At 37.5% G+C, this 15,554-nt stretch overlaps 1 protein-coding gene across 10 annotated transcripts in view; it reads right to left on the reverse strand.

Annotated features, from left to right (window-relative positions):
* Positions 1–15,554, reverse strand: part of TNRC6B (trinucleotide repeat containing adaptor 6B) — a 144,561-nt gene that overhangs the window by 114,631 nt on the left and 14,376 nt on the right. For 7 of the 10 annotated variants that reach the window (XM_027879375.1, XM_027879372.1, XM_027879364.1 and 4 more), the window contains exons 2-3: positions 14,850–14,922; positions 9,897–9,995 (exon numbers count right to left, since the gene is read on the reverse strand). In XM_027879375.1, the coding sequence (XP_027735176.1) occupies positions 9,897–9,950 (54 nt within the window). In that variant the 5' untranslated portion in view covers positions 9,951–9,995; positions 14,850–14,922. The remainder of the gene's footprint in view (positions 1–9,896; positions 9,996–14,849; positions 14,923–15,554) is intronic. The other 3 variants (XM_027879378.1, XM_027879369.1, XM_027879367.1) reach the window with 1 other exon arrangement.

A 15,554-nucleotide genomic window follows, 5' to 3' on the forward strand; every position in this document is an offset into this window, starting at 1 on the left:
AGGCCAACAAGACCAGTCAGTTTTACATCTTTCAATTGCTCAGTCAAACTAAACAGACTGCAAATGGATTTTAGAGTAAATCTAAAATTTTTAAAGTAGAGTAAAGTAAGCTTTTATTGCCCATGGCTTAAATTTCTCCCCAAATACCTATCACCTCAAGTCTGCCATAAAACAGTAAGTCTGAAAGCATTCATCAATACTTTCACATCTGTAAGATTTTAAGTGGCTGATTATATAGAACTATCACATTCACATGGACTACAACCACTGCCAACAATTCTGTCAAGCCAATACCAAATGGAAAGAGATCAAAAGGCAATATTTTGAAAAGGCAGAAACCCCTCAAATTGTGTGCCAAGAGTACACCTGCATGAGAAGAGAGGTTTTGCAAATAAAGTCACAAAGCAATGTCCCCAACTGTCTCCAACATCACAGTGGGACTATACCATTCTGTAGTGGGACTACACTATTCTGCTCTCAAACGCAGAACTGCTTTTTCAGTTTTTTAAGCAAATATTTGTCTTTTTTTTTTTTTCTGCTTTGCAAAGTATTATAAACTGCTATAATCAGCTGAAGAAATGCTATTGGCTGAGAAAAAAATCTAATGAGAAAATATTTATGAAAAAGAAAAAAACCTTTAAAAGAATGAAAAAGGTGAGTTTGAACTGAACAGTTTCTAAAGACTGAAGTGTTTTTTTCCTTGAGAAATCAAGAGACACACACCTATTCACTGCAATGACATTCCCAGCCATTACACTGCCTCTACATGAACTGTTCATCTGAACAGGCTGGATCAAAGGACCATATGGTGACCATTCTTACAGATCTCAAAAGTCAATTCGGCAGACGATGGTATTTTCCAGGAGAAAGAAAATACATCATTGTGTTAACCTTCTCTTTTGTGATTCAAAAGCACTTCAGGTTATTCTGAGATCAGAAAATAGAGTCATCTTTCAGTTTGGTATCTATATTTTAGCAGTCTTCACTATGGATAAGTAGGTTTCAAATGAGCAGTTAATCTTCCCTCTCTAGAAAACTGTACACCCAGCTGGCAAAATCTAGCTCTCGGTCCTGAATTTCTTTGCAAAATGTCCAAGCAGCTAAGCAATCAATAGCATTCCTTTAAAATAATTTGAGTAGCACTGCCTGTTTAATTCCATGTTCTTCTTGCAAAGTCCTCAACAATTTTACCTTATTTATAACTGCTGTTTTATAAAGCCAGTAGACCCTGATAACATACTACACTGGTTTTGCGTGGGATAAAGTTAAATTTCTAGACAGTAGCTGGTAGAGGACTATGTTTTGGGTTCATGCTGGAAACAGTGTTGATAACACAGGGATGTTTTAGTTACTGCTGAGCACTGCTCCCACAGCATCAAGGCCTTTTCTATTTCTTCACACCATCCCACCAGCAAGTAGACCAGGGGTGCACAAGAAGCTGGGAGGGGACACAGCCAGGACAGCTGATCCCAACTGTCCAGAGGGATATTCCATACCATAAGGCATCATGCTCAGCATTAAAACTGAAGTCAGGACGTGGGTGAGGGTGTATGTGGAGGTTGGCAGGGGCTGCCATTGCTCAGACTGGTTGGGCATCAGTTACTTGGCAGTAAGCAATTGTTTTCCTTTTGCATCATTTGTTATTTTGTGGGTTTTATTTTCCTCACTCTTTGTTTTTTGTTTGTTGAGTTTTTTGGGGGGGGAGAGGGTTTGGTTCTTTCCGCCACCCCCACCCCCCCATAAATTACTACACTGTCTGTATGTCAACCCGTGTTTCCTCACTTTTATCCTTACAATTCTCCCCCTCTCTCTCTCACTAGGGGAGCAGGGAGTGGGTGAGCAGTTAGTTGCTGACTAGGGTTAAGCCCCATATCATAATTGTAGCTCTTTGTTACAATGCCCTGAAATTTTGAAATTCCAAGTTATAAACTCACAAGCAGGTTTGCCTGGGAATTCTTCCCCATGTAGAAAAGTCCAACTGTGTGTTTCATAGGAAAGTGCTAGAGGTTCTTTTGCTGGCCACAGTGTTAAAGTTGAAAAGAAAAATTAACCCCAAATTTCTTCTCTCCTTGATGGACTGTGTTAATTTATATTTAAAAGAAGAGGACTACGTCATAATGCTTTTACAAGCTTTAATAACATGTCATTAAAAGGGAAGGCTTTATTAACTTAAGATTTAAAGTAATTTCACTTTTTACTGAGAGTTTAATGGATTTTTTTTTTTTTTTAATGCATGATATGTAAAGATTTTAGTTCTCAAATTACTTCCTAAGGAGCTATAGCATTTTCAGGTCTAAAAAATCAAGCTAGCAGAGCATGATGAAGATGGCATCAGTTTCTGTTGTGAAAAATTATCTTTGTGCTCAGACTAGTTCCTAAGCTGCTACCTTTTGGGAGAAGCATTAATTGTCTTGTTAGGCAGAATACCTTTCTACTTTTAAAAGACTTCACAACATACTTCATACAAAGACTCCATGAACTCAGGATAGTTGCAAGTCAGCAAGACTATCTGCTCCTACAACTCATGTTCCAGAAAAATGATGGAAACATACCCTGTACATCAGGGCACAGAAATGCTGGAAGCTCCACAAGTATCTCACCAGCGGACATGAGAAATGAATAAACTAAAGAGAAAAACCCCCAAAGCCTATTTTCCTGAACCCAGTGGAGAGGCAACAGCCACATGAGTAAACTGAAACCTACTCCTGACTTGCCAGGTATTCACAAGAAAATATACTGAAAGCTCAACTCTTGTACAAGCCAGTATTTTCCAAGAGTAGCAGGCATTCATACTGCAGAGAAACCATCGTCTGAAAGCACCAGGTACTGGGCCAGTACTAGACTGGAAAATAGCTTTTATAAAACTACAGTCACGAAGCAGTCTGGTAATTTCATTACTGTCTAGGCCTCCACGCTGAATGTTTTAAATTATTTAGTGCCATCTGAACAGAAACCCAGTTCTGTATCACTAAGAAGGATTATAAGCCCCAGAGGTATAGGCATCAAGGTTTTGGATGCTGCAAGTTTAACGACTCAACTGTGATTTTCTTTGCACCATATTAATTCTAAATCGCACAAAATGAAAGCACCAGCCTAACTTTTGCACTATTGTCATCTTTAGGCAACATCCACATCAGAAACTGAACATAATTTACACTTAAATTCAGTTAGAGGAACATTCATGCTTTTAGAAAAGATACCTCCTGATTGGCAAGACTCCCTCCTAACACCACTTCCTTCTGAGGAATTTTAAGATTCTGTTTAAAAATATAAAACCATGTAGCTTAACAGATCAAATACATATACTACTAAGACAGGCTCATGTTTCTTTATTCTTAACAAATATGAAGCAAAAGCAAGACTTTAGATACTCAAGTAAGACATAAACTGTTTAACCTTTTCGTCATCTCTGTGTGAATGGCTCAGGACAAAAAGGACCAAACCAAAATGCACCACAACAAAACACAGCCAGTGCCAAGAGAGTTCCGAAGAGCGGTTCAAAGAGAAGAAAAGTGCTAGCTCACAGCTGGACACCAAGAGACAAGAAAAGTAAGAATTAACCAGGATGAGAACAGGTAGGTAATAATGTAAGGTAAAGATTCGTGTTGACAAATAAGAACAGGGCAGCAACTTGAAATAAAACAAGGATTAACAGATGACCTCAAGACAGCTTGGTAAGTCTCACTGGACGGTGAGACTGAACAACAGGACAGGCCTCAATGTTTGTGTCACTGGTTTTGAAAAACCCAGAGTATGGAAAAGTAGCCTAATTCCCAGTCTACCTATTCAGTTCAATAATGGTTTCTATAAATACTACTAAAAACGCTGAATAAAAATACACTTATCCAACACTACATAATACAGACACTTTTCCCTTTTCCTGTACTTACTAGGAGTTGAGCATTATTACAATAATGTGCAGTCGCATTTTTTATCAAAATTTTGTGTACCTAGATTTTTAGCATACCTAGCATTAAAACGGCAGAATTAGCTGTTTTTCCTCTTTTTCCTCCTATAATACTGAATCAAAACCACAACTGATAAACACCTTTCTATAAATTACCTTAGTCAAAATCCCTCCCTCCCTCTGAATTCATAGGTTTCTACTTTGAGAGATGAAGGAACATCTAGGAGGCAAGGGGGATATTCTACATTTAACACGAGAATTTTAATTGCATTTTTTGATAAAGAAGGTTGCTACATAAGCTGAAATTCCTGCCAACATTGAAAGAAATCTCAAAATACTTCAAATAAAGCACAAAATTTTAGCTTCCTCCTGCAATATTTTGCAGCAAAGGAACAACTGAGAAACCAAGTTTTAGTGTTGTCTGTGCAGTAATTCCAAAGAGATGGATGATAACAGCTAAAAAGAAATCAGTCACAAACAAAAATCTCAGTGCTTGTTAATATTTTCAGAGTACCAAGGTTGTTAATGGAAAAATCCTAGCAGTCATTAGTGGCAAATTAATAACCACAAAATATAATTAAAAATAAAATCATTATCTAAGTAACAGTCAAGGGCAGGGGGTTCCAAGTAGAAACACTGTTTTCTTCTCCATTCAGTATGATGGACAAGTAGCAGATTTCACGTTGCTATCATGGAATCAGAATGACTGAGTGCTTCCTGCCTCCCATCAGCAGCCCCAGAGAACACCACTGGGGAGAACACTGAGGGTCTTGCTCGCACTCCCAGCTCTAAAGAAATCAGTCCTACAGAATTCCCTGGACTGTACTGTACTGGTGAGCCTTTAGCACCTCATGGTGGTGTTCAGTGAAAGGTTGGACTCAGTGATCTTGGAGATCTTTTCCAACCTTAATGATTCTGTGACTCCTTTTTCTGTGAAATGATACTTCATTGTAGGATATTCACTAGCAGATCATATGGATAAAACAGACCAAATACTACTACGAAGTAAGACTTCCACATCTGCCAAAACTAACTGCATTTTTTAAAACTCTATGCTCATTTGGAAAAGCTTATTTCTCCACAGTTGCTTTCCCCCTTGGTGGTAGTAGTAGATGATAATTGGAATCAAAAGCATGCTATTGACAGGTGCCAGCTGTCTTTACCGTGTTGATGCCATTTTAACAGAAAGAATATTTTCTGTTAGTCTGAAAACAACTGTGAGATCAAACAACGGAATGAGTTCATATGAAAAGCCCCAGCCACAAAACTACCAAGACAGTAAGTTTCTCCAAAAGCAGCTAGTGGGGAGAAGGGGAAAACTCACTCTCTGCTGGAAAGCAATCCGAAGAATGACAAGAGAATATGCTGTCAAAAAACTAAAGGGCAGAATTCTAGAAATTTTCCCAAATACACAAAATTGAGAGAACACAAGCACACCTCAACAACCAAAATATTTAAAAAAAAAATTAAATTACAAAATTAAAGTGTACGCATTAATGACAGTGGTAGAAACAAACACTGAAGTGAGGACTGCATCCATCAGTAACTTTCCTTAGGTTTAATTACCAAGAAGTCGCCTCTCAGTTTCTGCTATTCATTTCAGGAGTGGCAAAGGCAAGCATGAAAGCTAACTCTGTAACCGTGTTGTCAAGTTGCTAGGAGTCAAGCAGGAATATCACTCTTCATGATGTCTGACTGCAGGGATTAGATTTTCTAATCATATCTCCCATATTGTTAATTAGCTTGAAGGACATAACTATTAAGTCTTTAAAGTGACTTGCTCGGCTTTATGTGAGGAATTTTTTTTTTTTCCTTTTTCAAAAACAGAGGAAATCTTCTTTTAACTTCAAGGCTTGATCTTGATGCTTCAGACAATGCTATATAGTCTAGGATGCCAGAAAATCTGAAACAGTTATAGAATGAAACCAGTTCACAAGGCATAAAGCATAACAAATAATAATCTGTTTTCCACTATAAGACAGAACCTTCATGGATAACATTTTAGGTTATTTTCCGACTGGCACCACAAAAAAATTAATTCCTGCAGTATCCAAATCTTTATATCCCGACATTCTCGGTATCTCTGTGAAAGGTGATTCTGATGTCATCTCTGGCACCCCAGAACACTTCATTCAAATATACTTCAACATACAATGAATTTGGTTCCTCAAGTCATGCCCTTGTGATTCCAGAAGAAAAGTACCAAGGCTTCTTAGTGGTTAGGACTGCTGACAGTGTTAACGTACTGTCTTTGTCCATGCTACTGGGCAAGAACATAAAAAGCAAAGCGAATGACAACTATTAATTAAACTTTCTTTTAACTGAAGATTTTGGAAACAAATACTGATAACTGGTCACAGGATCTGCAGTCTCAGGTAATTGGGATTATTATTCTAAACACTGCTTTTCCAGCAACATGTTACTAACAGGAACCCCTCATGCTTTGTCATTTTTGTGGAAGAGTCAGTTATTAACACCCTGAGACAGAGAACTTCATGTAGTGAGACTTGCTCTTTAAAAAGATAAGCTATAAGCATGACTTTCCATGGTGCTAAATAAAGGCAGAACACCTTGATATCAATATAACAAAGATGTTATGTCTAGAAGCTAGCATATTTACTTTCTTTCCTACAAGTTTAATGCACACATATGGAAAACAAGACACATCGATTTTCGACTTGAGATCAGCTTATAACAATGTCAGAAGTGATTGTTAGGTGACACTTTGGCTAAGAGTCTTCTTGGCAAAATATAACAGCATGGAAAGGATTTGGCTACAGAGTCTAAAGATAATTTTCTTGCCTGTTTAGGTGCTTTTCAACTTCAATTGAAGTGGTAACAAGAACATTCTGCAAGAGGACCAAATGTAGGTTTCCCACTTCTAGTCAAGACTCAAACTGAATAAGGGAAATCCTAAACCGTGGGGAAGCACCTACCAGAACCCTGAGCATCTTGCATTCTGAAAAGAAAAAACAAAACCAAAAGTATCAAACCCAATCACAGCAAGGACATAAAATACTCAACAGAAATGCTTCAAGTGCAGCTGACATAAAGGCATTCCAGCATGTAGGCCTAGGCTTTTGTCTTTTGATCGCAAAGGGATTTCTAGCTTGCATTTTATGTTTGTGTCTTAAAATACAAACAAAGAAGTATACAAACACATTTTCTACAATCTTTCCACCTTTTGCAACAACAGCTTTAATACTGGTGTTGAAGTCCTATAAGACTTGAAGAAGTAACTTCAAGACAGAAAGTTTGCCCACTTTGATTAATAATTATTCTGAGGCAGCCAATAACACACCCTAAACAGTAATTTCATTCTTTGTTTTGCATGTAGAGATACATCTTTGGATAGAAATCAACTATTATGAGCAGAGACTAAGAACAGAAAATTAATCTGACCTCATATATGATATAATCAAACTTATCATCACTGAAGTAGCTAGAATGAGCTTACTCAGCATTTAGTAATCCTGTAAGATCTATGTGCTGCAGACTCAACTTCTACAACATTAAGAAGAGCTTCAAGGGAGCTGCTAACATATGAAGTATTCCAAGTCCTTGGAACACTTGGAACGTTAATCATTCATAGGAAATAAAATGCTAGAAGATAATGTTTATAGCTCAAAAAGGATTTCTAGTGAAGGCAAAAGAACATTTAAACCATGGGATTTTTGAGAAGAAAGTGTAAACTCAGTGAAGTCCAAAAGTACTTCTGGTACTTAAACATGGGTGCAAAAAACAACACCTAGAAAAACACAGAAGAAAAGATCCACCTATCTGGACAATAAGCATTATAATAACCATATAATTCACTTTTAGTTACAGATGAGTGCTTTTTGGAAGGAGTAAAAGGAGAGAAATGAAAAATCCAAATAAAATATGTATAAGTAGTTATATTGCTGTCTTCAAAGCACAAAACTAACTTCTCGGAAAAAACCTCATGTCTCCTGCCTGGAAGAGTTGGAATGGGTGGGAGGAAGGAGGGATGCCCTAACAAAAGGAGAAAAAAAATAAATACATTACTGAAGACTTCGGAAAGATATTTCTTAGAAAAATATATCTTTATGAAAATGGGTCACTAAACCGTAAACATTTGTAAATCAAGGGAACAATGTTAATGGTACTAGACAATACAATGGAATATATTTTCCCTAAACTCCTCTATGACAAATCCTTCAGTTGTTACAGCTATAAAACTCTCCTGGGACAAGGGAAGAGAGGATAATCATTTACAGACTAAAGAAATACTAAAAAATAGACTTCAGTGTACACCACAGGATAGGGAGAAAGACTAGATTTAGTCATTACTCTTTTTTGCTTAATATATACTGATCCCATCTAGCTCTTTATTAATAACACTGAATGCCAGGTGCATGATTCCCAGTCTCCCACATTCTCTAAGTAGAGAATTGTCATTCTCTAAATGACCATTCTTTCAAAACAATATTGAACACACATTTAGGTATATTCAAAGTCAGTATATATATATGTATATATATATATATATGTATATTTATTTTTTTTTAATTTAAGCTCACTCGACTTTTCGAGCACTTAATGCTGGAGTAGAGATAAAATATTTGCCATTACACCCAGAACTAAGCTTGTCAAAGAAAAGCATACACTTCATTGAAGGGAAAGAGTAAGTTAAGTGAGTTACAAGACAGTTACTTCAATCTACTTCAGACCACACGGACAAGTATCCATAAATATACACAAAGACACTTGTTTGTCTATACATTAACACATACACACACACAGATCCCCTCTGTGTGGTGAAAAGTAAGCACCAGTAACCATGCTAAAAACCAATAATTAATTGCACCATGATGTCTCCTCTCACATGTCTATTTGCCACTGAAACCTGTAATCACATCCTTGTTGAAAGATGGATTCAATATCCTAGATGGCTGCAAGTACATCCACTGATAAGTTCTCATTTGTCAGCTCCTAATCTAGAGCCAACCTTCCTTCAAAGCTGTTTAAAATAAACACAACTCCTAAAGTACATGCAGCACAATTGCCAAATCCTCTTTCTAATAATTACCTCGTAACTTGGTGCATACAGCTTAAAAAATGTTTTGTTTTCTTAGACTCTAAAAAAACTAAAACATTTCCCAAAGGTCCACCTAAAAAACAGATTTCCAATTTAGTCCTATAGTTTTTTTGCCTTTTCAGCCTGCCTTTAACACAAAACTACAAGCAAGCTAACAATGATTCATATATTCCTGAAATTTCAGAGCCATGTTTTAAACACAGATCAGTTGCAGTGTTAACACTAACTCACTGAGATAGCCAAGACTATAAACTATATTTATAAACCTACTGAAGAATATGATAATGGCTATGTCATTATGCAAACCAAAGTAATTTATGTCTCAACATCTGCTTCTTCAGGAAGTAAGCAAAGAGCAGTACACAACCGACGCTAGATTCAACAGCACACTTTATACTCTCCTGTTGCAACAAGAAATGCTGAGAATCAAGAGGTACCTTTAAAAGCAACGTACAGACCAGTCTCACAGCAAAGCACACGTTGGTAAGTACAAGGAAACAAGAAGCAGAACACCTTCAATATAGGTCAGTCAGTAATCCACAAACACTGACACCTGCATCTAAGGGCCCACACGTCTAATTCTTTAAGTTAGTTGAGAGGGTGGGTGGGTAGGACGGAAGGCTTGACAAGCCCTTCCAGTTCTAGCAAATTAAATGCAATCAAGGTTAGTATTTTTGTACAAGTGTTTCCTCTTTCCTTCTTTGGAGTGCCCAAAACCAAAGGTTCCAATCCTTAGTGGATGGCAAAAAACAATGTCTTTCAAAAGGCTTTTAAAAACTTTATTTTTTTAAGTATCTCCATGCTAATACATAATAAATATATGCATGTAGGTATTTATTAAAAATACCACCACCAATCTATGTTCACTCCCCTGTATCCCCCATTTCAGGCAAGCAAGCTCTTGTTCCTCCAAAACACAGTGGCATTTACCTCACTAACCTTGGGACTGCCTTCCTCCAGTATTTCTCCCTCATCAGTTTGCATGGGAACAGGATCTGTGCAAAGCTCTGCAGAAATGCAAAATACTGCCTAAAAGATAAAAAAAGAAAAACACATTTTAAAAACAATTATTTTTCTGCCTTTACCAGTATTATGTGGATTGCAGTGCACATAAATAGCATTCTAGGCTATGATCTTTAATGTTGCCATTCTGCACATATTCGCTGAACTTATATGTTGTACACAAAGTAAGACAACTGTTATTCAGGATAAGACATAACTACTTAATTAAAAGAAAAAAACCCCAAAACAGCAAACAGGAATATACTTTAATTCTAAAATCTCATTGCTGAGTATTTAACATAGTCACTGTTTGTACTTATTTAAGCCACAGTCAATAAGGAAAGATCATGCAGACTAGAGCTGAGCAATCCTAGCACTTAGTAGGAGACAGCTTTTGTGCAAATATAAGCTTCACATATTCAGTTTACAGACAATCTAAAGGTTATTAGTTTGAAAAATTGTCAGACTTCCAGTGATGCCACAGTACTTCTGAAGTCTTACTTTAGAGAATTTTTCTCTGACTTCATTTTAAAAATAAATACATTCTAGAATCTACATGGTTCAGGGAACTGATAAAGTCATTCACCTTCAGGTCAACATTTCCAATCTAACCCAGGTCAACAGCTCCCAGGTGTTCCCAATATTCAACACCACCTGGTAACTTATTTTTAAATTTGTTTGACAGTGTCACTGCAGTTCCAACTGAACAAAATCCACACCCTGAACTCCATTCTTTGAACTGCAAAGTAACTTATGGAAGAACACAATATAGTTAGGGAGATTTGGGTTACTAAGATTAGAATGTCTTTATTTCAGAGGATAAGCCATCTTTCCGAAGTAATGGATCAAATTAGTCAACTCAGGAGATCAAATGCACCAGCATAAATTCAGCTGGAATCTCTTACTCACAAAATGCAAATGTAAGCCATGAACAGATCTGTAATGTTCCAGGTATGTTGAACATAAGGGCTCACACTGAGCTGTTGGCCTTTAACAGCCATCCCTCAGAAGATGATGTAACTCTTCAACCGCACCAGCATTTAAAATCCATTTCGAGTCTCTCCATTTCTGCACCTCAGCTACAGAGCTGCTGACTGTCACCTTCACAGCAGCAATTCTGAGCCTGGAAGCTGACAACTTTGGGAGTGCAAACAGCAACGAGGCCAAAAAGAGAAAGCTTGGTGCATCATCTAGCTGCACCTCCCTCATTTCAGTGTTAAAGCCTATTCGTGGGGTAAGGCTGCCCGCACTGCCAACCTCTTCTGTATGTTGCAGACAGATGGACAATATCTGTCATGGCCATTAATTGACTCAAGGAACAAAGAACAAATTCTACATAAAGGGCCTGAAACTACAAAATGTTACATACAACTCATTAAATTTTATAAACAACAAATTGTTATGTACAGTAATATTGTAAGTAAGTAATGGCCAGTCTTCGCAAAGCATGGCAGCTGTAAAGACTTATAATGTAGTGATTTCCTTTTCTGGGAAAGGAAGAATGAGGATAAAAACTCTCACCTTAATCCTCACTAAATATTCTGCCTGCAGCATATAATCAAAAATTAGAGGTATCAAATGCTGAACATGACTTCTACACCAAGATCCTCCTGCCTCTAAGAACTCCTTCTTTCTTTCTGTTCTGCACCCGCAGTGGAGGAGGCTGGGCCAGGCAGTCTCTGTCCATGGTACTTCTTCACCACAACAGGTTTCTGAAACCCCACTCTGGAACTTCTAGAGCTGGGAGTTTTGGAGCATGATTTTTCAGTATCAGAGTCAAGTAATTGGTAATCTCCACAGAATGTTACACAGATTGTTTGGTGTCTAATGGCCAAAAGAGCTTTGGCCAGGAGGACTGCTGTGGTGCTGAACCGGCCTCAGAATCAGAGATATAAGCAAGACTGAGCTTGACCTACAGAAGCATTAAAAAATAAATAAAACAAGACCACTCAAGTCAGGCCAAGAGCACTGCAAGGAGAAGTTCAGAGTGCTGGAAGAACTCAAACACGAAACTCTGAAAAACTGCCATGTTTATCTTCTGAGATATCACTCACTATCAGAGGAACTGGCAGTATTTACACCAGTTTTTATACACTACTCCTGGGAAAAGACAAAAAACTACATCTCAAAGGAGGAAAAAAAATGTCAGTAGAACTAGGAAATTAAAAAAAGAAAACCACCCAAACTAAATCAACAAAATTAAACAAGCTCTTCCACTGTGGTCACATTAAACAGACTGGAACTATCCATAGCTCAGAGATAAGAGAAGGAAAAAGAAAATGCAATAGAGAAGGAAAAGAGTTTATCCACTCTTCATTTGTCCCATAATTAATGTTTTATCAGCTTTAATGTTTAAATACATACCATATTATTTCATACAATGTTCAGAGTGAACTCACACAGGATGGCAAGAAGGTAGAACCTTTAATAAGCTCAGTAATTTACCAGAAAACTTGGCAAGGGGGAAAAAAAGTCCATCAAAAAAATTTTGTAGCTGCTGCAGGAAAACCCTAAGCCACGGATTACAAGAGGTGTTGCAAGAGGAAGCTTTGCTGAACACTATTGTTTTATTGGATTTGGGTTTTTGGTTTGTTTATTACTGCATTTGCTTCTAGGCTCTTTCGGGGGACAAAACACCAGGCAATAAACTATGAGCCCAATTCAATACAATAATTTTTCCGTTCTTTTTGCATATGTGAATCACAGATTCCCTCAGTCACTGGCACAAGAGTGCTGCATTGCAAGTTTATTTACTGCCAAAAGCAAACACTTCAAGATTCCTGAATCAATGGGAAACTATCTCCATAGCAGACTTTTATAGTAGTCATTTACAACCCAGGGTGATTTCTCAGCCAACAGAGCAACTGCCTGCTGACAGCATGCGAAGAAATAACATTATTATTCTAGTTGTTGGCACCACTTCTTCACTCCACTAGCTTCTGACCAGAGGGCTGAAGGTCACACATAGGGTAATTTATTTTATACGTGGAGGATAGACAGTAAATAAGAACTAGTGTCCTACAGAACTGGGAAAACGTCAAAAGCCCAAAGGCATTTATTCACTCATTTTCAATGCTTATGTGTTATGCCAGGTTCCCGGGTGATAAAAAAAAAGTTTACAGATGCCCATTTAGATTTTGAGATTCAACACTTATCAACAAAGTCACTCCCATAAAAGGTCAAAAGTAAGATAATTCTCTTCTTCCACTTTTGCTTATAGCCATCAAAACTACTTCAGATGTTGCTGAAATCCCCCAATCTTTTTATTCACTTGATATCTTCCACAAAAATTAACCAGCTTCCACTTGAGTGAGAACGCCCAGGAAGGTCTGACAAACAGCAATGCAGAGGTATGTCTGCATACAACACAGCAAATGCATGTCTAAACTTAGGAACAACTTTTATTTAACTCTTTAAACTATAATACAGTGATGAGAATCTACTCTCAAAAGATACCTTAATATGAACTAGCTGGATTTCTTCTGAACTTTAATGCCTACTACACTATTGTCCTGTCATAAACTAATATGGTTTTGGGACAATCCAGTCTAATATTTAGTCCTATTTATGTTCTGTCTCTTTCTGCAGCAAGGATGGACACATTTTGTTCAGTGCTACCAGCCACAAACTCAGTGTAAGCCAAACAGTGCAGACCACCTTACAGATACTATCTCTTCACTACTGCACTCTGTCAAGTAAAACCTGAGCCAAACTTCCATACCCTTATAAATCCCTACCACTGAAATCTATACCAGTGAACAAGGTACTTCCTCTAGGCCTAATTTTCCCCACATGCAGAAAGGTCCATCACGGAAAAACACAAGGTCCTCATAAGCAAGAGAGAGCTGGAATTCAAATGTCTTCAAACTTGTTTCCATCAAGCAGGCATTGCTGGGACTAACCACCTTAACTAATACAAGGGCCTCACAGGCAACGACACTTTCTTGTACGGATTGCCAGCAGCAATCCAATATGGACTAAAGAGAAAAACTGTTCTTCATTTGATAAAGAAGAAAAAACTGTTTCAAGCTTCTTAGGAGTGCAGCTGCAAGAGAAGCACTTGTTAATGTAAAATCGATTGTTATTCCCGTGGATTCTCAAGCCTAAGTTAGATATGGCCCACTGGAAAACCCCCTGATGGACAGTAAGGCTGCGCAAACTATCACGATTACAGACACTAAGCAGAAATTGAAGGTAGGTCCCAAACAAGAGCACAAAGCAAAACAGGCACACAAGGGCTCTTCCAAGGTGATGATCTTGTATACACGGCACACCTAAAAGGAGAGCAGTTAGAACAAGGCATACTCAACTGTGCCCTAAATGAGACGGTGCTTATTTGACAGAACTGTATCGATACATGATGGCTATCACCAGTCTCTGGGTACACAGGCAAAGTGTTCATTTATAACAGATGATCCAGCCATATTATATCTCATTGCTAAGCTTTATATTACACTGAGTCTGTTGAGAATGTACAAAAGCAACATGAACTTTAACACAGAGAAGAACAACGCTTTTTTTCATCTCAACTTTAAATGCAAGTTGAGATGAAAGCAAGAGTATTCAGAAGAAAAAAGAACTTGAATGTAACTTCATGACTTACAGGAAGTAATCACCAATTCCAGTGACTTTAAAAATCTCAGTGTAAAATAAGTAATTTTCAAAGATTATATATCGTACACATCAACTTTAGCTGAAAAAAATCAAATCACATCACACAGTGAAAAAAAAACTTCACACCCAAACCCACAGGAAGTAACACACTAGAAAGTATATGAAAATAGCAATAAATCCTATAGTTGGTTAAGAACTAGTAAAGGCTACTGTTCTTCTCACCTCCAACTTTCAAGACTGCAATATTGAACTTTGGTTGATTTTTACCTTTGACAGTTTCCAAGGGCTGCCAAAGCCCACAAGGATCCGTCCTGGCTACATTCAGTGCAAAAACGAAACCCTAAAAGGAGATAAAAAAAAAAAAAATTTAAGACATCAACCAACTGTGGGTATTAGTAGATAAAAAAATATATAAAAACAAAAGGCAGTTGTCTCCAAAGCTCAGCAAATGTTACTCCCAAAGCTTTTAGAAAAATCCATATTCATCTCAGTAAAATCAAGTAGGATAAACAAAAATTTGAAGGGCAAAAGAAGCAATACAGTCCCCTCTCTCTCCTGTAATTTATGCAGTACTGGGGAGATGGAGGAAAGAGCTACAGTTAGATTATGGATTCCTATTCCTAACAGAAAAAAGCCATGTGCCAGTATCTATATAACTTTTAATAAACATAAGACAAGAAAAGACCAATCATCCTTCTCCAGTTACTTCAACAAATTTAGGCCTAAAAATACAGTAACAATGTTAATTAGCAAAGAGGCACAGGAGAGTAGAATCCAGTGAGAACAATTTGGATTGAAGACAGGAAACTACCTGTAGCTGAGCAGGACTGCTATGGTGTTACAGCAAGGAGAATCTTAGTGTCTGCCAGGTCAGAACAAAATTTAAATATCATGCATACATCTCCCCCTAATTCACATCCTCTGAGCAAAATCTACAGTCAGCAGCAAGGGCTTTAGGATGCATCAACCTGC

Source organism: Empidonax traillii, unplaced genomic scaffold (assembly GCF_003031625.1).
Source record: "Empidonax traillii isolate 1590-97213 ecotype Southwest subspecies unplaced genomic scaffold, ASM303162v1 scaffold55:size2822071, whole genome shotgun sequence".
NCBI lineage: Eukaryota > Metazoa > Chordata > Aves > Passeriformes > Tyrannidae > Empidonax > Empidonax traillii.